Source organism: Syngnathus acus, chromosome 13 (genome assembly GCF_901709675.1).
Source record: "Syngnathus acus chromosome 13, fSynAcu1.2, whole genome shotgun sequence".
Classification (NCBI taxonomy): Eukaryota; Metazoa; Chordata; class Actinopteri; order Syngnathiformes; family Syngnathidae; genus Syngnathus; species Syngnathus acus.
This window is the reverse complement of record NC_051098.1, coordinates 3,146,648-3,168,542: the sequence shown is the minus strand read 5'-3', so window position 1 is coordinate 3,168,542 and position 21,895 is coordinate 3,146,648. Positions and strand designations below refer to the sequence as shown.

Genomic DNA, 21,895 nt, shown 5'->3' with positions numbered 1-21,895 from the left:
AGCAGGACGGAGCAGGTTTCTTCGGCACAGGTACGATGGTGGCAGCCTTGAAAAATGATGGGACGATGGCCTGCTGCAGGGAAATGTTAAAGATGTCCGTGAAGACACCCATCAGCTCCTCAGCGCAGTCCTTCAGCGCTCGACCTGGGATGTTGTCTGGGCCCGCCGCCTTACGGGTGTTGATAGCGGCAAGCGTCCTCCTCACGCTATCGGCAGAGAGGCACAGGGGCTGCTCGTGTGGAGGGGGAGGGGTCTTCAGCGGGCAAGTGCTGTTCTGAGCGTCAAAGCGAGCAAAGAAGCGGTTCAGATCGTTGAGCAGACGGATGTTGCCCGCACAGCTCTGCGGCGCGGGCTTGTAGTCCGTGATCTTCTGAATGCCTTGCCATAGGCTTCGTGTCTTGAAGTGGGCGGTAATCTTGCAAGAGAATGCCTTTTTCGCTTCCTTGATGCTCCGGGACAGGTCGGCCCTTGCTGTTCTCAAGCCAGCCTCATCCCCAGCTCTGAAGTAATCTTTTACATTGATTCCTATAGAAAACATTGCTTCTACTTACAAACGTTTCTACTTACAAACCCGATTGCGGAACCAATTAAGTTTGTCAGTAGTACACTGTGTGCACAAGTGTGAATTTTGACCATAGGATCATTTTTATACATATTTTCCAACACCATGGTGTATAAGCTAGAATGCTTACTCGATACAAGCAAATGAAGTGATGTATAATTTATATGAGGAATGGTAGGGCCTAAGAAGATCAACAAAAAGAAAAAAGACTAAAATTTTAAAAAGTCTTTCAAGGGGTTGCAGCACTCTTGAAATTGCTAAAATAAGAACCATCAAACATTCCATTGCAAATAGTCAACAGGGTTGCGGGAAACTTGTTAAGGAAAAACACGCAAATTAACTGCCAAAGATTTGAGAAGACTCAAACTTGAAGCGACCAGAAACCCTAACGCTAGCATTAGCTTACTGGTTAACTTGACTGCAGTGCTTGTTTACTAGACGTGTTCGTAAATATTGTGAGGGGATTTATTGTGTTACGTGTTATGCTTGAGTGCTACCATATTCTGGAACTTCCACTTCAGTACCCAGAAATATCAGGTGTTTAGTGCTCAGAGACATGGCCAAGGTACGCAAGGTTGACACCCAACTACGACTGAACAAGACATACACGTTCAAAGGCCAAGACTGGGTCAATAAATATCAGAATACAAATTTTACAAAGATCTTATGGACTGACGAGATGAGGTGAGATTGAGTCTTGATGGACCAGCTGGAGCCGTGGCTGGATCAGTAACGGCCACAGAGCTCCACTTCAAAACAGACACCAGCAAGGTGGAAGCGGGGTACTGGTATGGGCTGGACACATGTCATGGAAAATCCACTTTTTTTGCTTTTATATTAATTTTATTGTTCACTTGGTGTCTCCAAGATTGTAGAAAAAGGTAATCTATCCCTAGAGGTGTTGCAGAGATAATTTTATGATCCGTTTGGGGGCTATATTTTTTACTTCATTCAGTTTTCTCCATTTTCTCTTACGTATTTTTATCTATTACGTCACATCCGTTGAGGCGGGACTATCAAACAAGGTACTGGGTGTGGCTAAACTATTTCGCAAATCCGCCATCCTTATTACTCGGAGACACTTTTGTAGTCCAAAAAACTCAAGGATGCCGAAGTGGAGAGATCAAAATGTTCTGTTGTTGGATGCGTCAATCCATACAACTCATTGCACCGTCCCTCAGCATCAGAACCTCAAAGTAGTGCCTGGTCAAATTTAATTTTTCAAGCTGTGTTCCCACATCTGTGGGCAAAGTCCTGCTTGTTCAATGACGAGTGTTTCAGAAATCTTTTGCCTGTATAGAGAAGGATTCACCGAAAGACTTTGTTTCGTTGATGTTTCGTTCAGTTCCGTCAACGTATGGAAACGACGGACACAGGAAAGCGGTAAGCTTGAGATGACACAAAAATAAACTGTATTTCACTTTCATATTATTGCGCGTCTATGATGCACTTGTTTTCATAGCATTAGCGTCAGTCTTTCTACTGATTTTAGAGCTGTGCGCTCTATGGTTTCACTTTTTGTGGGTGTATTTAAGTATCGTATTTTTCTGACTAAAAGTCACTCCGGAGTACAAGTCGCATCAGCCATAAAATGCACAATAAAGGGGAAAAAAAAACATATACCGTGTTTTACCATGCATAATGCGCAAAATTTAACTAATTTATTGTCCTAAAATCTGGGGTGCGCATTATGCATGGGTACAACAATTTTTGAAGAGAATCTCCCTCGAAATAAAACTTGAAATCACATCTTTCTTCTTGTTTGTTGTCAATCGCGCATCGCATTCAGCCATCCTGCCCAACACACTTAGTCAGTAAAATTCATAATTGACATCGTTTGATGCGATGGTGCAATCCTTGATGGTGTGTTATTGTCAAATATTGTTAGTTTTTTAATCTCCATCGCAAACCGGATATCATACGGAGGCCGCCATTACAGATGCGCAGAACGGATGCGCAAGACGTGTCAGCTATATAAAGAGCGAGAGTTCAGTTTTCTACCTAAATGCGTATTACAGGTAATATTTTATTTTACAACACTTTGCCTTGTTCCTTTCTTCTCTGCTGTTCACTTCAAACACGCTCCATACGAACACAATGCTCTCGTATCAGACACTTGCTCGATCACCTGCTCGTTTGCTGTCACAATGTACCCTACACAAATCCGAAACATTTCTTCGCTATCGAGTTTGCTAGCGCATGCGCAGTGATCCTGACCGGCAGAATAACATCCGGTTGTTCCCAAAGATTATCTTTTTTCTGAAATAATTTTACGTTTACGGACTTAAGAGTCAAAATTTGGGTGCGTATTATACATGGGTACAGGCTTTTTTTCAGCATCGACATGCCATTTTTAGGGTGCGTATTATGCACGGGGGCGCATTATGCATGGAAAACACGGTATAAGTCGCACCGGAGTTTAAGTCGCATTTTGGGGGAAATTTATTTGCCAAAATCCAACACCAAGTACAGACATGAACCAGCAAAAACAGGCTAAACGATATGGTATGCCAACGTTACATAAACACAAACGAGGAGCTGAAAACAGGCCTGACGTAACATTAACAGTTATCAAAATAACTATAACATAAATAACACCTTAAACAAACCATCTGTGTCACTCCAAATCATTAAATCATCGATCGAATTCTTCGTCCTTTAAACAACGCCGCGTGTGCGCCGCGCCGCTGACGTCGAACTCGTCGTCAGTTGCAGTTCAAATTATTCCACAGGCCCATATAACGATATATAAACTATATATCAACTAACTATTACATAAACAACAATATTATCAAACCATCTGTGTCACTCCGAATGTTAAATCCATTGATCGAATTCTTCGTCCTTTATGTAAACAACGCCGTGTGTGCGCCGTGCCGCTGACGTCGGACTCGTCGTCAGTTGCAGTTCAAATTATTCCACAGGCCCATATCACGATATATAAACTATATATCAAATAGCTATAAGATAAACAACAATTTTATCAAACCATTTGTTTCACTCCAAATCATTAAATCCATCGATCGAATTCTTCGTCCTTTATGTAAACAACGCCGCGTGTGTGCCGCGCCGCTGACGGACTCGTCGTCAGTTGCAGTTAAAATTATTCCACAGGCCCATATAACGATATATAAACTATATATCAAATAGCTATAATATAAACAACAATTTTACCAAACCATCTGTGTCACTCGAATTCTTCATCCTTTATGTAAACAACGGCATGTGTGCACCGCGCCGCTGACGTCGTCAGTTGCAGTTAAAATTAGCAAGTAATCCCTCGCTACATCGCGGTTCGTTTATCGTGGTTTCACTACATCGCGGATTTTTGAATTTTGAAAATTTGTGAATAATTTCACATATAAGTCGCTTTTGAGTATAAGTTGCCCCCCCACCCAAACTATGAAAAAAACGCGACTTATACTCCAAAAAATACGGTAGTTGTATCAGATGAATTGCATCGAAGGTGCTTTATTATTCTTGGGGAACACAATAATGTGTTAAATACATTTGTTAGCTTCTCACTAACGCTAGCATTAGCTTACTGGTCAACTTGACTGCAGTGCTTGTTTACAAGACGTGTTCATAAATATTGTGAGGGGATTTATTTTTTTACGTGTTATGTATGTACAAGTCTTCGACCGTTGACATCTTTTGATCAATCAAAATGTTTGCGGCGCAAGTAAGCGCTACCTCGGCTAAAAAACTACAAATATGTCTGACCGGAAAGGCAGGCGCACACCTTGCGGCCTGGAGGGAATGGGGTATGAAGTATCTCATTTGCATTTAAAGAGACCGCACCAAAACAGCTAGCTCAGTCGCACCTCAGAACAAGTAGAAAAGAGGGACCTGTGATGCTATCAAAATATGGAATCCAGACAAAAGCGCTGCTGTTCCACCTTATATAGACCACAACTGAATAAGTAAAACGTAAAATGGAAGAATTTATAAATGTGATATGTAAGCTTAAAGATGAGCTGGTTGGACCTTTTTGAGTTAAAGATGGACTTAAAATTAACTCTAAAATTAAAAAAATAATTAATTTAAGTTAACCTACTGCCAGTTTTTAGAAGACACTTTTTTCATGCGGTGGTACAGGAAAAGGTTTGCATCTTTCAGGAACACCATGATTTCCATTGCATGCAGCAAAGTACTCCATTGTGTGGCTCGCTGGTAAAGGCCTTAAAACTGATAGAATAAAGACGTGGCCCCCTTCTTCACCTGACTTAAATTCTATTGACAACTTGTGGGCCCTTCCGAAGCAGTACACCTCTGTGAACAATGTCTGGGAGGCTGTGGTGGTTGCTGCACAAAAAGTTAATCGTCCATGGATGGAAGTTTTATAACTGTTATTAAAAAGCTTGAGCTATTATTCTCATTTTAAAAATGAAGTAAACAAGTGATTTCGTGAAAATTGAGTGAAAAATTAGTTAAGTGAAAAGTGAACATTTTCCATTTGTACATTAGTTGCATAATAATTCTGCACACTCATGCCCCGTGCTATCAGTGTGTATTTAAACGGCATTCTCCCGTCACTTATAAACCCGCGAAGTAGTGCATTTGCGAAAGATGACGCACAAAGTGGCGAGGGATCACTGTATTTATAATATCACTGAAGCCACTATCACACTCAGTGGCAAACAATTGCAATTTTTGTTTAAAGGCAGCGAGTGTAGCGTTTGTAAGGGTTCATTCAGGGTCGCAAAATGTTTACAAACTGTTTTAGTGATATTTCTTGTCGCAAGGACATTAAAAAATTCCTAGCAAGAAAGAAAGATTGGCCAAATGTCTGGTAACAGTTTTTTGAACATTTGTGACCTTGAATGAACACTGACAAACCCTGATGAGGACACATTTGCCGCCCTCGAAAACAATCGCATTTGTTTGCAAAATTATTTTTTCAAATCAATTTAGCTTTGCTAAAGGACCATACAATACAGAAGATAGAATACAATCCAAAGAATTAAGCTTAAAATGAATTTTATATTCATGTTTGAAATTGCCCGTGGAAATGATTTGAGACAGCAAGTGTTTCCTGCTACTCACAATGTGGATTTAAGAAATAATTTTTGATTACGGTATATAAATACAGATAGCAATTGTTCAATTATTAATTATCTTGTCATATTTTTTTTATTTTTTTTTTTTTTTTAAAAAGGCTCCTCACAGTTTCTCCAATAAAATGATTAATAAGCAAAATTGCAGCTACTCAAAGAAAATTGGTAATTCTGAGCCGTTTCATGAATTATTATATACGAGTGTGTAACTGTGGAAAAAGCAATTTACCTGAACTTCATCTCCTGGCAAAAGGACAGGTCATCTCTTCTCTCCATCATTACCTCTACTAGCTGGCACAATTTGGTTTTGATCTGGATAGCATGTACCATGTTGCCAAGAATGCGAACATACCTAACAAAAACACAACCAAATGTCAAATCTGAAGACAGTCGCCTCGTGCGTCTTGCATATTTTCAACTGTTATATATAGTTGTAAAGACACCACACATGTGCACTGCAGTTATTTCTGACCTGACGAGGTTAAGCATCATGGTCTCAATGCTAGCCTGTCCTAGGTGTTCAGAACTGCCCTCTGTGTGGTTATCCAGCAGGTTTTTCATTATTGCAATAGTCTGCTCCACAAATTGGGTGTTAGTGTCATTGATTGGAACCTGGAAAAGTACAACCAAAGAGTAAATTTCAAACAAACAATGCATTAAGAGCATCTATGCCATGTTTTTTTACTTATGTCTAGACTTACGGCCCTTGACTTTTTCAACACACAATCACAGCAAGGCTCGATTACAGTTAAGTAGTACAGCTTAGAGTTCTACAGCAAACTACCTCAGTTGTACAATTGAAAGTCTTTTTAGCATGAGGCTGTTGGCCATGGTAGTTAAATGCATTTTATTGTGTATGCTGCGGAAACTGAATTATACTGCACTGTCCAGATCAGAACCTCAAAAAGGTGAAGCAATAGTAGAATGTTTTTTTTTTTTTTTTCATGCATTTATCGTTTGTACAGTAGCAATGACGCAGCATTACAAAATTTGCTTGGACAATGTCAGGAGTTCAGCTCACCCATGTTGTTTTTGACTCAGCATGCACAATTATTGAAAAGAAAATCTGAATGATGTTACAATAAAGATGCAACCTTGCAAATGAGAAGAAAGAAATGTCTTAAAGAGGTAGTTTGCAGTTTTCAAACTGATAGCATGAGTTGAACGTAGTTGAACGCCTCCCTCCTCTACCCTAAACATCTTAAACCACGGCTGGCAAATTTGCTACCATGTTGCAAAAAGCTTAATGTTATTGGTTTGATAAGGGTTATATTTTTTTTAATGTACGTGAACAATTTAAACCAAAGGTGGTGGCGTCCCCACGCAGCTATAGTGTGCCCGCAAAAGTCGCTTCTGCCTCCACAGTCACAATTGCTCTCAATCAGTTGTTGCTTTTAAAATATTCAGTTAAAAAATATTCTACTGTCAGATCAAACAGACACTTTAACTGGATGAAAAAAAAATGTTTTGAAAACAGCAACATTCTTTTGAGTTCAAATAAAGCTGCAGGAAAATGTTTATGGCCTCTGAGTAATTTATAAATTAGCTCCCGTGTAATGGCGTAGCCGAGAAAAACATTGTCATGTGTGAAATAACTATGGGTAAATAATCAATTAGTTATTGCCTTTGGGGTACTTAAGGTGAACAAGAAATCAATACGAGCAGATATCACATGAGGGGTTAAAAGCCTCCACTCACCGGACCCTGTGTGTCAAAGAATTTACCAATGCTGTTCCTCAACTTATTGAAGAGCATGGGGTAAAGGGCAGGGCTAAGCTCCATCCCCAGCAAGTCTTTAACGTTGGTACGAACATGAAGGCCCACTCTGTCATGGCCACACACCAGCAAGGACAGCAGCCGATCGATAAAGCGGCTGACTGGTGTCTCACTCGAAGCTGAGGAGGAGCAGGAGGCTGAGGCCATGGGATTGGAGAGCTCACATGGGCCCATAGAAATCATTGAATGCTTGCGCTCATTCATGGATCCCATAGGTGGGCTATAGGTGGCAGGACCAGGAGTGCTGCGTTGCTGGAGGCACACACCGCCCAGGGCACACAAAAAGCCTGTCATGTTGATCCACTCCTGCTGTTGGAATAAGACACAATCAGTGGATGGCATCAGGGTCTCCCCTACACTTTAATTATATTACAGCGGGACCTTTAAGGACCACATTGCAATGATAATCCTTGTTCAAATGTGGATATTGATACTGGCTACATTGCTTCATAGTGGCTCTTTTATAAAACAAGCACCAGCGTCTAACAGAACATACAAATCCCCACTAATATCTTAAAACTTAATTCACCTCAATATCACTCAAATAATGAACATCGCAGATAAATAGAAATAGGAGACTGATGACTCTGTAGGATACTTACCTGCCCATCATCTGCCTTGTTTTTGGGGAAATTTAGGATTTGTTTTGTTGCTTGGTCCCATTTAGCATATGTGTCCTCCCAAGCCTAAAGTTGGAACAATCAAACATCAAGCCATTGACAACGACATTTTTAAGATAACAGTGGAACCCCGGTTCACAAAACACTTTCTGAAAAATATTCATGGGCTATGCTTCAATTCCCGACCAGTCATGGCATTAAAACAAAAAGCTCATTTATGGTTCATAATGCACCGCGTAAATACAACTGTTATCATCTGCCATGCATTGAAGAGATCTGTGTTATGTATCTTACTTTTTTTGTTTTTTTTTGTGAAATTAAATTACAATATATTTTATTATTGTCATCGCATGCATTCATACTACCTATAGGTTATTTTAGCTGCCATGCATCCAAACATATGCAAGCTGACTTGATACAGAAAGATCAGAATCACTTCACCTCGATATTTCCTGGTGTGGGATGCTCGATCCTCCTGAGCAAGGCCATTACTCTCTTTTGCAATGTGGAGCGGCCTAAGAGCAAAAACTTTACTTAATAAGGATGACAAAAAAATCTGCAGCTTTTCTGATTGATTGATATGTTCAATAAAGAGCAATCAAATGCATAACATAAAAGAAAAAAACTAATAAAATGGAAAAAACAACTGAATTGTTCAGTGCAGTTTTTACTGTATTTTCCAGACTATAAGCCACTACATTTTGCACAAGTTTTGAACCCTGCGGCTTGTAGTCTGGTGCGACGTGTCTATGGATTTTTTGTGATTTTTGTGATGTCTAATACATTCATACACTCGTTAGTAAAATTGTTGTGGACCACTGTTGTGCGCACCGCTACGCTGGGCGGAGGGATATGTGACCAGACACACGGTCACTGGGGGAAAGTGGTGTGTTGATCCTGTCTGTCCGCCTGACAAATAGTGCCCCACAATTGACACGAACAAGAGACAAAACGAGACCACGACAGACATTACTGGAGAAAGGAAGCTTTTATACACAAACCCTTATTATGGGGGACAAAAGAAATGCATATGAGCTGCTTTTAAGGTAAAGGCAGTCGATTTGGCTCTTGACGAAGGAAATAGAGCTGCTCATGTACTGTAGAGGTTTCCTCCGGCCACTAGAGGGCACTGGGCTATTGTAGATGGCATCTTGTTGCGTCACCCTTTTCAGTATTTATTTCCCAGTCATGTCTTCTCCAAAGCTATACGTGTAGTATCGCATTGCCAACTTTACCCCTGTAATTAGTCCCATTTTATTTATTAGTTGTGTCTTGCAAGTGTTCCCTAAACATTAAGTTTATTACGGTCGTTGCGGAGATTTATACATGTTTGTACGTTTGCAGAGCTCCTTCGTCTCTGTCAATAAACGTTAAGTTAATAAAAGGTATGCGTCTCCAAAGAACCACATCTTTCCTGACAATCTTCTTCGTGTATATTCTCTTGCAAATGGTAATTAAACATTAAAACACCTGCGGCCCGGCCTATAGTCTGGTGCGGCTTTTATATGAACAAAACAAGATTTTCCCCTTATATTAGCTGGTGCGGGTTATAATCATCAAGTGTGGCTTATTGTCCGGAAAATACAGTATGTTCAAAGGGAGTAGTAGGAGAAATAGAGAAGAATATCTAGTCTTACGGCTTATTATGTATACATTTCTAGAAATTATGTAACCATATTACTTCACAAATATGTTTTTCACATAGTTTATCCCAAATGGAGACAAAAATAACACTCCCCTTTTCATATGTTCAAGAAATTATGTATGAGCGTGACGTGTAAACTCATTATTCCACTTGATAAAAAAAAAAAAGGCTCAGATTCCACATGATCTTGCTTTGCCTCACCTGTTCCCATCATGTTGCTTATGGAGGCAAGTTCACTAAAGGTAGCATAGTTGGGCAGGATGGTCTGGACGGACACCTCATCAGCAGCGCTACGAATATCAGCCTCTTCACAAAGGTGGCGGAAGCATGACATGGCAACTAATACAGCCTCTGTGTCTGGACTCCACAGGAACATATAAAGACACACTTCAAGCTTGGTCTGAGCCTGCCTGCAAATTGGAATACCTCCACCCATGGTGGCACACTCCTATTGGAAGGACAAAGAGATGCATTAATCATTGCTGACACAGCATGATACATACATACAGTAGCCGTGTATAAATACTGTAGAACCTCGGACCTCAACACTAATTTGTTCCAGAAGGTGCAATTTTCCCTATTAGAAATTATTGAAAACGTAGTAATCCATTCTCAGACAGCAGGTTTTTACCCTAACGTTGCCTTTTTTATACCACAATTGCGGAGCAAAAATACATTGAATATGCAATATAAATTAAATAGAAATACATCATAAAAACACTAAATTTAATATCTACATACATCGACATTGATGAGGCACCGAATCTATGAATGCGGAGGTCGAGAAGAGATGCTCATTGTTTGGAAGGGGAATCCCTTTCCATAAAAAAATCTCGTGGCTGCATTTTGTCAGTGTTTTCCTTTGTTTTGTCCACAGGGACTTGGCTGGTAAACCCTGGTAAACCCCTTAGCAACACTAACAGTTTCTATCTATTCCTCAAAAATGAATTCATGTTCAATTTCGGCACTTTGAATTCCAATGCCAAGTCCATCACAGGAACGCCATTTTCACACGTGTTTACGATTGCCTTTTTCAACTCTATTGTTGTTCTTGTCACTTTCCTCTTTTGCTTTTTTCCTGCGTCTTTCTTGGGACCCATGTTTTTTCTCTAGTACAGTGCAGCCTGACAGTGGTCTACAACCCGCCAAACAACAACGCCGACCAACGGCGACTAGCAACAGGTGTAACGAACTATTTTGTTTACAATGGCCACGTGAGTCGGGTCGGTTTCTGAAGGTTTGTCCGAGAACTAGGACAAAGACTTCCCGACATTTTGCGTACAGAGACGGTTGACTTCTAGGATTCCACTGTACCATCACAGGCAAATACTATATTGGTGTTAACTTGGCCTGTTTGCCACAAGTACGATCGCTGGCATCGGGCAGAATCCTCATACCTCCAAAGTCATCATTTTTCAGGTGACACCAAAAATAGCATTTTTTTCCACCATTAACAGGGCATCATCAAACAGAGCGAGCCATTTTCAACTTGCTCGATTGGACAATAATCTGTATAACACCTTCACATGTGGATTGACTATTTGTATAGATGTGTGAAGAAAAAATAGATTTCCCAATTTCTGACATGGAAGGTTCCAGCCCGATGCCACCAATATGTTGAAACGTACAGTGGAGCCTCGGTTTTCGACCACAATCCGTTCCAGAAGGCTGTTCGAGAAGTGAAGACGGGAAGAGCGATCCAAGGCGCTTGCTTATAGCACTGTGTTGGCTCATATGTTGAGCTCTTGTTTTGTGAAATAAAGAGCCGGTTACCAAACCCACGTCTTGCCTGGTACTTTGGTAATGCTACAATAGTTATATACGTAGATCTGTGGAATAATTGGAGCCGCAACTGACGATGAGGCTGACGTCAGCACATAGTTCCGGAGTCAACAGTTTTTTGTTTTTTTTAAGTGACACAGCGGATGAAGATTCCGATGGATTTAATGATTTGGAGTGACACGGATGGTTTGTTAAAATTGTTGTTTATATTACATTTATTTGATATATCTAGTCTGACGTCAGCGGCGCACGTACTTCCGGAGTCAACAGCTGTGTTTTTTTTTTTTTAAATGACACAAGACGAAGATTCTGGTGGATTTAATGATTTGGGGTGACACGGATGGCTCGATAAAATTGTTGATTATATTGTTATTTGATATATAGTTTATATATTGTTACATGGGCCTGTGGAATAATTTGAACTGCAACTGACGAAGAGTCCGACGTCAGCGGCGCGCCGCACACGTGTGCCGTTGTTTACATAATGAACGAAGAATTCGATTGATGGATTTAATGATTTGGAGTGATACAGATGGCTTGATAAAAGTGTTGTTTATATTATAGTTATTTGATATATAGTTTATACACTGCTCAAAAAAATTAAAGGAACAGTTTTTTATCAGGGTATGGCATGAATTCAATTACACTTTTCTGATAAGGTTTTGGTCAGGTACGCGGCAGAGGGGTTTCAGCTGCATTAGTGTTGATGGAATTAACAACAGGTGCACTAGAGGGGCAACAACGAGATGGTCCCCAAAACAGCACTGGTTTTGCAGGTGGAGGCCATTTCAAGTTCCTCCCTCTTGATCTTTTTTAACAGGTTTTCCAAGAGTGTTGGCTTTAGCTAGAGTCATTATCACGACTGGGAGCATGAGGCGATTTCTTAACCCTCCTGAGGTTGAGCAGATTGTCAAACTCCTCCAGGATGGCACATCCATGCGTGCTGTTGCAAGAAGATTTGATGTGTCTCCCAGGACAATCTCCAGAGCATGGAAGAGATTCCAGGAGGCAGGCAGTTTACTCTAGGAGAGCTGGACAGGGCTGTAGATGGTCCTCATCCCATCAGCAGGACCGATATCTGCTACTTTATGCAAGGAGAAACAGGTTGAGCACTGCCCGAGCCCTACAGAATGACCTCCAGCAGGCTACTGGTGTGAATGTCTCTGTCCAAACAGTCAGAAACAGACTTCACGAGGTTGGCCTCAGGGCACGACGTCCTGTGCTCACTACTCAGCACCGTGGAGCTTGATTGGCATTTGCCATAAAACACCAGAATTGGCAAGTCCACCACTGGCGCCCTGTGCTTTTCACAGATGAGAGCGGGTTTACCCTGAGCACCTGTGATAGACGTGAAAGGGTCTGGAGAAGCCAAGGGGAGCACTATGCTGCCTGCAACATCATTCAGCATGACCTGTTCGGTGGTGGGTCAGTGATGGTCTGGGGAGGCATTTCCATGGAGGGACGAACAGACCTCTACAGGCTAGAGAACGGCAGTCTGACTGCCATTAGGTATAGGGATGAAATCATTGCACCCATGGTCAGACCCTACGCTGGTGCAGTAGGTCCTGGGTTCCTCCTGATCCATGACAATGCCCGGCCTCATGTGGCAGGAGTATGCAGACAGTATCTGGAGGATGAAGGAATTGACACAATTGAATGGCCCTCACGATCACCTGATCTAAACCCGATAGAACACCTCTGGGACATAATGTTTCATTCCATCAGACGCCGCCAGATTGCTCCTCAGACTTTACAGGAGCTCACTGATGCCCTTAGACAGATCTGGGAGGACATCCCACAAGACACCATCCGTCGTCTCATTAGGAGCATGCCGCGACGTTGTCAAGCATGCATACAAGCACGTGGGGGCCACACAAGATATTGAAAATAATTTTGAGTTGCAGAAATTGAATTTAGGCAAAATGGACGAGCCTGCCACATCATTTTTTCACTTTGATTTTTGGGGTGTCTATATACTGAGCCCTCTGTAGGCTGAAAACTTTTATTTCCATCAAAAGATGTGGCATCTTTTTGTTCCTGAGACGTTAAACTGTCCATATCAGTATAGATATCCAACATTTTTGTTGTCACCATTGAAATCTGATGTATTTTCAAAGTGTTCCTTTAATTTTTTTGAGCAGTGTATATCGTTATATGGGCCTGTGGAATTATTTGAACTGCAACTGACAACGAGTCCGACGTCAGCGGCGCGCCGCACACGCGCCATTGTTTACATAAAGGATGAAGAATTTGATTTCTGGATTTGATGATTTGGAGTGATACAGATGGTTTGATAAAATTGTTGTTTATATTATAGTTATTTGATATATAGTTTATATATCGTTATATGGGCCTGTGGAATAATTTGAACTGCAACTGACGACGAGTCCGACGTCAGCGGCGCGCCGCACACGCACCGTTGTTTACGAAGAATTCGATCGATCGATGGATTTAATGATTTGGTGTGACACAGATGGTTTGATAAAATTGTTGTTTATATTGTGGAATAATTTGACGAGTCCGACGTCAGCGGCGCGCTGCACACGCGGCGTTGTTTACTTAAAGGACGAAGAATTGGATCGATGGATTCAACGATTTGGAGTGACAGACGGTTTGATAAACGTATTATTTATGTTATAGTTATTTGAATAACATAGCATACCGTATCGTTTAGCCTGTTTTTGCTGGTTCATATCTGTACTTGGTGTTGGATTTTGTCAAATAAATTTCCCCCAAAATGCGACTTAAACTCCGGTGTGACTTATATATGTTTTTTTCCCCTTTATTGTGCATTTTATGGCTGATGCGACTTATACTCCGGAGCGATTTTAGTCCCAAATATACGGTATATAAAATTGACCAGATTCTGACATACAAGGTATCGGACCAACACGTTCTGGAAGGGCCACCGCAAACTGGCTCATGGTGGCCCAATAGGGTCACTACAATAGGGCCACTACCTGTAAAGGTGTAACGTAGAATCCTGACATCCTGAGTAGACAAGACTGTGACAGAGTGTTCCAGCTAACTGATATGTGAGTATCTATCATTTGTTTGAGATACAAGCATATATGTGTGTATCTTTATGGTTAATGAGTTCTCAGCAAATGCAGATAGCAAAGGGAACCCTTACTGTATTGGAAATTAGGGTTTGGACAACATCAAGTCGAGTCAACAATTAATAAGAGTATGCAATGGATGCCATATACTTGGTGCTGCAGTTGGGCACACAGTACCTTGTTCTTGAGCAGAAATTTATTTCTGCAAATTAGGATCTCTCGCAACCACTTGAGAACTTCGGTGCCATTGACCATTTGCTGGCCAATCAGTTTGCGGCAGATGAGGAACAGCACCTGTGAACTAATGGAGAAGGATACGTGTCATATAGGGCTCAAGTAAATAAATGCCAAATTAGCACCATAAAGCGCTTTGGGTTAAAAGGCGCAGACTCAATTCCGGGGACTTTTCTGTACTTAATCCACACATAGGACGCGCCACATTATAGGGTGCATGCATGCCATGACTTACAGTAGAAAGAAAGAAAAAACGTCACAGGAGCAAGGCAGTCAGTTCCGTTGTACTTTATTCTACTATTTAATCATGTACTGTATTGTACACACATTGTTAATCAATATTAATACGCAAATCCATCAACATCCTCATCTTCTGCATCCAAATTAAACAGTTGAGCAAGTTCGTAATTAAACATGACAGGTTCCCTCTCGTCATTGCTTATCCTGCACTTGAAGTATTTTGTTCACAACAAAAGTATACATTTCAACACCATAAAGTGTGTTTAACTCTGTAGTCTTAATACAATAAATCAAACTCTCAATCTCAGACATCTGGTTTGGTAGACATTCTTTAAGTATTTCCTTCAAAAGTAAACAGTTGAACAATATAAAGTGTGTTTGCTGTGTGCGTGTACGTGTGTGCGCTTGAAACACGTGGCCTGGCTCGTGTAAAAACACTGGCTCCGATTGGTCACCATGAAATACGTCTCTGCCTTCGCCAATCATAATCGCTTATCTCGTTATTAACCCACCCAGTCTCCACTTTGTGTGTGGAGCAGCCAGCATTGCGTCAGGATTACACAGTTTATTCAATCAATTCATAGTAACGCACGACATTTAATGTTCAGTAACGATAACGCCGTTATAACGACAGAAACAGTCATTAGTTAGATTACCACACTACTGAAAAAATAACGCCGTTATTTTAAATGCCATTATTCCAAACACTGCTCTTCTGCAATTATCCCTGCTTTCCAGAAAGCTTGAATTGTGTCTCGTAAGCATGCCTCTTTGTTGATGCCATTTTAGAGTGCCCTAATGCAGTTTGCTTTGCACAAAACAATATTTATTTATCAATCGTGGCGTATTACGTACAGTTCTCTGATTGGTTTACTGCCCTGGTCTACATATTATACATACAAGGTAATGTCCTCTGATTGGTTCATAACATATTACATCTACATATTACATTTCTGTGCCAGCAGCCACCCAACAACATTTACAGATTTTGGAATTCGATCCATACAAAAGGCGCACCTTATTACCGTATTCTCCGGAGTATAAGTCGCAGTTTTATAGGAGTGCAACTTGTACTCTGTTGCGACTTATGTGTTAAATTATTAACACATTATTATATTATTTTGCATGTTATTTTCACACTAAACCGCAAAAGGGCGCTCTAGGCCTGTGTTGATAATTGTGTTGATGAGTCTGACGTAAGCGACGTAAAAGAGGAAGCGCCTCAACTTCCACGTCTGGTGTTAGCGGAGTTGATCAAAAGTGACAGAGGATTTCATTAGATTTGGTGATTTGAAGTTACACGGATGGTTTGGTAAACGTGTTAGCATGTTATTTATGCTATAGTTATCTGAATAACTCTTAATATGTTATGTTAACATACTAGGCACGTTCTCAGTTCATTGTTTGTGTCATGTAACGTTAGCATACCGTACAATTATTCAGTTTGTTGTTGTCTTCTATTTTTTATTTTAAATTGCCTTTTCAAGATGATATGTCTGTTCTTGGTGTTGGATTTCATCAAATAAATTTCCCACAAAAATGTGACTTATATGTCTTCTTTATTGTGCATTTTATGGCTGGTGCAACTTGTACTCCGGAGGGACTTATAGTCTGGAAAATACGATGAAATGTGCACCTTCGATTATTGAGGCTTTTAGGTGTGCCTTATGATGTGGAAAATATGGTAAATTGTTATATGTATCAGATTTCTTTTCATGTCAATGTGATCACTACAATTCTGATCTTTCCCCAATTTCACAGGCCAATGTGGATATGAATTAGCGGCAACTCCCATCTGGATATTCAGGTTGTGCTTATGTGACCTATACGACATCACAAGATGACAAATGTCACAATCGGAAAAGGAAAAGTAGATGCATTTGAGCTGATAAATATATGATGGGACGGGTCAGCTCCAGCACAAAACCCTTAAAAATGCCAAAAATGTGTCATGAAGGACATCAAGTTCTGTGCACACGTGTGAATCTAAAAGAATCCAAATTGGGCTTAATATCCTGCACTGTGTATGAATGTAGCCATAGAGTACCTGATATCCCAGAAAGTCTCTATAGGAGCATCAGGATTCCACTGTTCAATGGAGTCTGGCTGGTGCAGTACTAAAAGAGCCTAGACAGACAACAGGAGGTGATAGGAAAAGCCAGAACAAAGGACAAAACCAGCATGAGAAAGGAAACGTTTACCAAGACAACTGCAAAATTATTGTAGAAGTACTGTATTTTCCGTACCATAAGACTCAATTCCAGGCGAAAGCCACACAAAACAACTTTACAGATTTGCACAGTAGATAGTATTTATATATCAATGGCGGCGGAGGTACATACTCTACGTGTTACGTACAGTCCTCTGATAGTTTTGTTTCTACATAAAACGTAATGTCCTCTGATTGGTTCATCGGGTCTACGACTTATTACGCCTGTATATTACGGAAGCCACACAAAACAACTTTACAGATTTTGGAATTCAGTCGACACACAAGGCGCACCTTATTAAAAGGCGCACCTTCGTTATGGGAGAAAATTAAAGGCTTTCAAGTGCCTTATGGTGCGGAAAATACGGTAATTAAAATAACTTTCTTCGATAAAGACTGGGATCCGAAACATGTTGCTAGCATTTCAAGGAGAAACAATACCGGCCAAGGAAATTTACAGGTTGCAGCAGCATTACAGAACAAGTTAGAAAAGGAGCACATTAAGAAATCTTAGTGCCTCTTAAGTTGCACAATGGGTAGTAGGCATGTCCCGATACAACTTATTTTCACTTCTGATATGTTACTGATATTACGGCCTACAGTTAAATTAGATTCTGATATCAGCACGAATGATATACGCTTTATTTTTTCGTATAAAATGTTAAAACCGGTTTGATTATGGTATACTATTCAAATAAAGGAAAATATGAGACAGAAGACTAATTTACTTCAAATATTTTTTTGGTTACATAAATTCAACCTTAAAAATGACAATGCAATGAACTTGAATATAATAACTAGCAAATAAATTAAAACAGCGCTATAGTTTTTGTACTAGTACTGACACACCAAACTTTATTTCTTGGTTTGTACCACCACTTAAGTTAGAAATTTTATGTAGATTTGTGTAAATTATTTTTGAAAATTGTCAGGAGCATTATAGCAAGACTGCGTGCAGGAACGTTTTACTATAAATTTATATTCATGCTAATTCGGACACCTGCACTGAGTGCATGCCCAAATTGGGCGCACCACAGAGCCCTGACATGTTTCTCGTTAGCTCCTTCACATACGTGGTTGTTTTGTCAAGTGGGCTCTTAATAGATCCAGACGCCGCTGGATATAAGAGCAGGAAGATCTGGAATGAATTGCTTGTTTATGAGTGATAATATCCAAGATTTTGGATTTAAATCAATATAATCTGATCATGTTTTGGGAGGGGGGGTCCTGATATCAGGCCATTACTCAATATCAATATTGAATCAAGACACCTCTAATGGATATTGTTAATTAGGAATGTAACGTTTTAGCTATGGTTAAGGTTCAATTCATGCCTCGCTTTGTTGAATCACCGTTCTGATTACATTTTCTGAAATGAAAAATTAAATGTAAACATTATTATACAGTAAGAAATAACGTAATCTTAAAATATAATTGTGGCCACAAGACTGTCACATTTCTGAAGTTGGATGAGAAGACTATACCATGCAGCTTTACTTATATGCGCTTTACTACCCATTGTCCATCCGTCCATCCGTCCGTCTATCTGACCACCCAACCATCCACCCACCCATCTTCCGTTGTCCCACGGCGGGCGCGGGCGTGATGGGGCCGATCCCATTAGTCATCGGGCAGTAGGCGGGGGACACCCTGAACTGGTGGCCAGCCAATCGCAGGACGCACAGAGACGAACCATTCGCACATGCACTAACACCTACGGGCAATTTGGAGTGCTCAATCGGACTACCATGCATGTTTTTGGGATGTGAGAAGAGACCGGAGTACCCGGACAAAACCCACGTATCCACAGGAAGAACATGCAAACTCCACACAGGGAGGGCCGGAGGGGGAATTGAACCCACAACTCTGAACTGTGTTTTATTTATTTAAGAAGAAAAGATAAAAGTTGCAGCGGCCCTACGAACAATTGTAGCAGTCTTAGAATCAGAACATGTCCCATTTAAAAAATAAAATTCTGCCTCAAACCTCCATGGCTTCTTGTGAGAGTTGGGTCGTGTTGGTGAGAGGCACTAGGTGCACCAGTCCAATGATGAGCTCAGCTGTGCTGCTCTGCATCTCTGGAGGTTGCTTCACAGGGTTCTACAAGATAACAATGTGAGAGAGAAAAAGAGAGTCATGTTCAGATACAAAGGGCTTGGAACATACCTGAATAAATACAAATAAGACAAAATTAATCCCTTACGTGCAACATGAGCTTGGGGTCAGCATGGATTAGTTTGACCAGAGCAAGCAGGAGGCACTTGTAACTTCTCGTATCTAGTTCTGTGGTTTTCTCTTTGAACTTAAGGCTGGTTGTCACCTTCCCCTTGAAAGTCAAACTCTGTGAGAGATACCAATAAGAGTAAGCTCAAGATTCAACGACAATGCATCAACAACAATGACAAACTCAGTCATGACAACAGTCATGCTCAACCTTTCGAAAATTATTTTAGAAACTTACTTCCGCGGATTAGGCTCTAATGGCCTCAATAGAGGGAGGTGGGTTTTCCGCACGTTACGGAAAACACACTTTGAAATTACTGTCACCAAAATATTTGGGGCTTTGGAGTGCCAGCCAACCCCACTGTGAAATTAGAGAATGCAGTATCTGTTTAATTTGGAGCTGATGTTATATTCCTCAACTGGAGGGATCATTATTCCAGAAACAAATTGTATTAGAGAAAACAAACTACATCCCTAATTATTTTAGTTTCCATAAGTATTTGTATACTCACTGGTGTCATGCGTAGAGGAGCATGGGTGCTTTGGGCAACCCGGTTGAGGGTATCTGAGAACATAAAACGAAGCTCTCCGGAGTAGCAGTACACAGCATCAATCTTAGGCCACCAGTCTAAATGAGACTGCAGAAAGGTGCACACAATGTGAAGTAAATAAAAGTGAAGAACTACATAAAAACAAAATATAGGTCTAACGGCCTTTAGGATACTTACATTGGTAATTATTCTGTGCAATGAGTTGACCAGGACAAAATGGAAGGTAGAAGGAGAAGATGAAGCCAAACAGACCTTCAAATACCAAAGCATGGTCATCAGAACATTGAATTAATTGGCCAAAACCATGTAAAATGACAAGTTAAATGTAGTTAACTTTGCAGTATTGTTTGTACTATTAAACTAACCTTAAAGTGCTGGTTATTGTGAGGATTAATGCGAAAACAGGAGACAAAGCAGTCCATCATGAGCTCAATGTCAGCATTCTGGCTGCCCGCCCCCCTCCAAAAGGGTTTTGCTGGGTTGAATAGCAAAGCCTTGAGACAAGAACGGAAGTGGAAGAGGTAAGATGATATAACACTTATGTAATTACATTCTTTAGACAGCACAGAATTAGAAAATGTAACGTATAGTGACCAGAGCCTGCTCAATTTCAATTATGATTAAGACTTTGGCTCCAGAAGATCTCAAAATTCCTATTTAACAGGCAGTGTTGTACCTGAACGCATTCAATGAACAAAAATTCATGATCTCGTTCATTTTTTGGACGAACGTGAACTGAACGTAGCACATTTTTGCTCCACGGATGTTTTTGTGAACGGGCTCATTTTGGGGCCATTGAATGGTTTTGAACGACAGTTCACTTTCGTTCAAGGATGCCAGGTTTTCTTTATCTTCCTGTGAGAGCATTCAGGAATTTGGCGTTGAACCACAAATTACTCTTAAAGAGATTGTTTCTGTTGTTTTAGGAATTTATTTGGGTTTTGCACGTTTACCTTTGCACTTTTATGTACCAAATTCTAAACGGTTTCTGGTTCTTTGGGCAAGCAAGAAATAATACATTCACAAAAAACAGAAAGTTAGTTAAAGCAAATATAATTTTGTTTTGCACATTGAATACATAATTTGTACATGCTTCGTTTCCAACCTTAGTATGGCACACACAGCAGAATGTTTGTGTTTGCACATTCTGCACCACAGTTATGTTTTTGTTTCAATTCATTAAAGAGCAAGCAATTTTCTCTCAAGATTGTACGGTGCTGGCAACTGGATACTAGTGTGAATGGAATGGCTGAAAACAATGAGGAAATGCCAAAATGCTAGAAGGTAACAGCTCGAAGCAACTTTTTTTGATTGGGGAAGAAAATATCTATAAACATTTTTATTTTTGGAACCATAAACCTAGGTAGTTATTAAAATTTCAATCAGGAACTATGAACTTAACAAGTTAATTTTAAATTTTGTGAACTGAACTTTGAACTAGTTTGTGGAGAAAATGGAGTATTTTTTAAACATGTTCAATAAATGCGGTTCCAATTTCAAAAACATAGGCGTGCAAATAATTGTGATTGCAATATTGAACAAAATAATTGTGATTACGATTTTTATCCATAATCGAGCAGCCCAACTAGAGTGGCATTAGTAAAAAAATATCTTTGGATGATAAATTACTGTATTATTATCATTTGTATTGAGCAAATTGACAAAGGGATTGAATTTAACTTCAAATTGCAATCAAATATCCACTCATCCCACTCTCAACAAACACACAACAGAAGGGAGAAAACTTATGGAAATATTCAGACCTTGAGATCCATGACTATGGACTGGACAAGAAGAAAAATTGTTGAGTGATCTTCCCAGTTAATGTAAGTTGACGCTTTACACAGTTTAACACAGGCAATAGCAGAGCTTTCCATCAGCTGCTTGCTTCCACCTTGACCGGCTAAAGCTTTCCGTAAACTGTCCAAAAAAAGTTT

The 21,895-nt window shown here is 40.2% G+C and overlaps 1 protein-coding gene across 3 annotated transcripts in view; it reads right to left on the bottom strand.

Annotated features, from left to right (window-relative positions):
- nf1a (neurofibromin 1a) overlaps window positions 1–21,895 on the bottom strand; it is a 145,385-nt gene that overhangs the window by 93,910 nt on the left and 29,580 nt on the right. For 2 of the 3 annotated variants that reach the window (XM_037267697.1, XM_037267699.1), the window contains exons 9-22: window positions 21,722–21,895; window positions 20,324–20,452; window positions 20,136–20,210; window positions 19,920–20,045; window positions 19,388–19,525; window positions 19,171–19,284; window positions 17,023–17,102; window positions 14,679–14,802; window positions 9,862–10,108; window positions 8,457–8,530; window positions 7,998–8,081; window positions 7,318–7,704; window positions 6,092–6,231; window positions 5,849–5,971 (exon numbers count right to left, since the gene is read on the bottom strand). In XM_037267697.1, the coding sequence (XP_037123592.1) occupies window positions 5,849–5,971; window positions 6,092–6,231; window positions 7,318–7,704; window positions 7,998–8,081; window positions 8,457–8,530; window positions 9,862–10,108; window positions 14,679–14,802; window positions 17,023–17,102; window positions 19,171–19,284; window positions 19,388–19,525; window positions 19,920–20,045; window positions 20,136–20,210; window positions 20,324–20,452; window positions 21,722–21,895 (2,015 nt within the window). The remainder of the gene's footprint in view (window positions 1–5,848; window positions 5,972–6,091; window positions 6,232–7,317; window positions 7,705–7,997; window positions 8,082–8,456; window positions 8,531–9,861; window positions 10,109–14,678; window positions 14,803–17,022; window positions 17,103–19,170; window positions 19,285–19,387; window positions 19,526–19,919; window positions 20,046–20,135; window positions 20,211–20,323; window positions 20,453–21,721) is intronic. The other variant, XM_037267698.1, reaches the window with a different exon arrangement.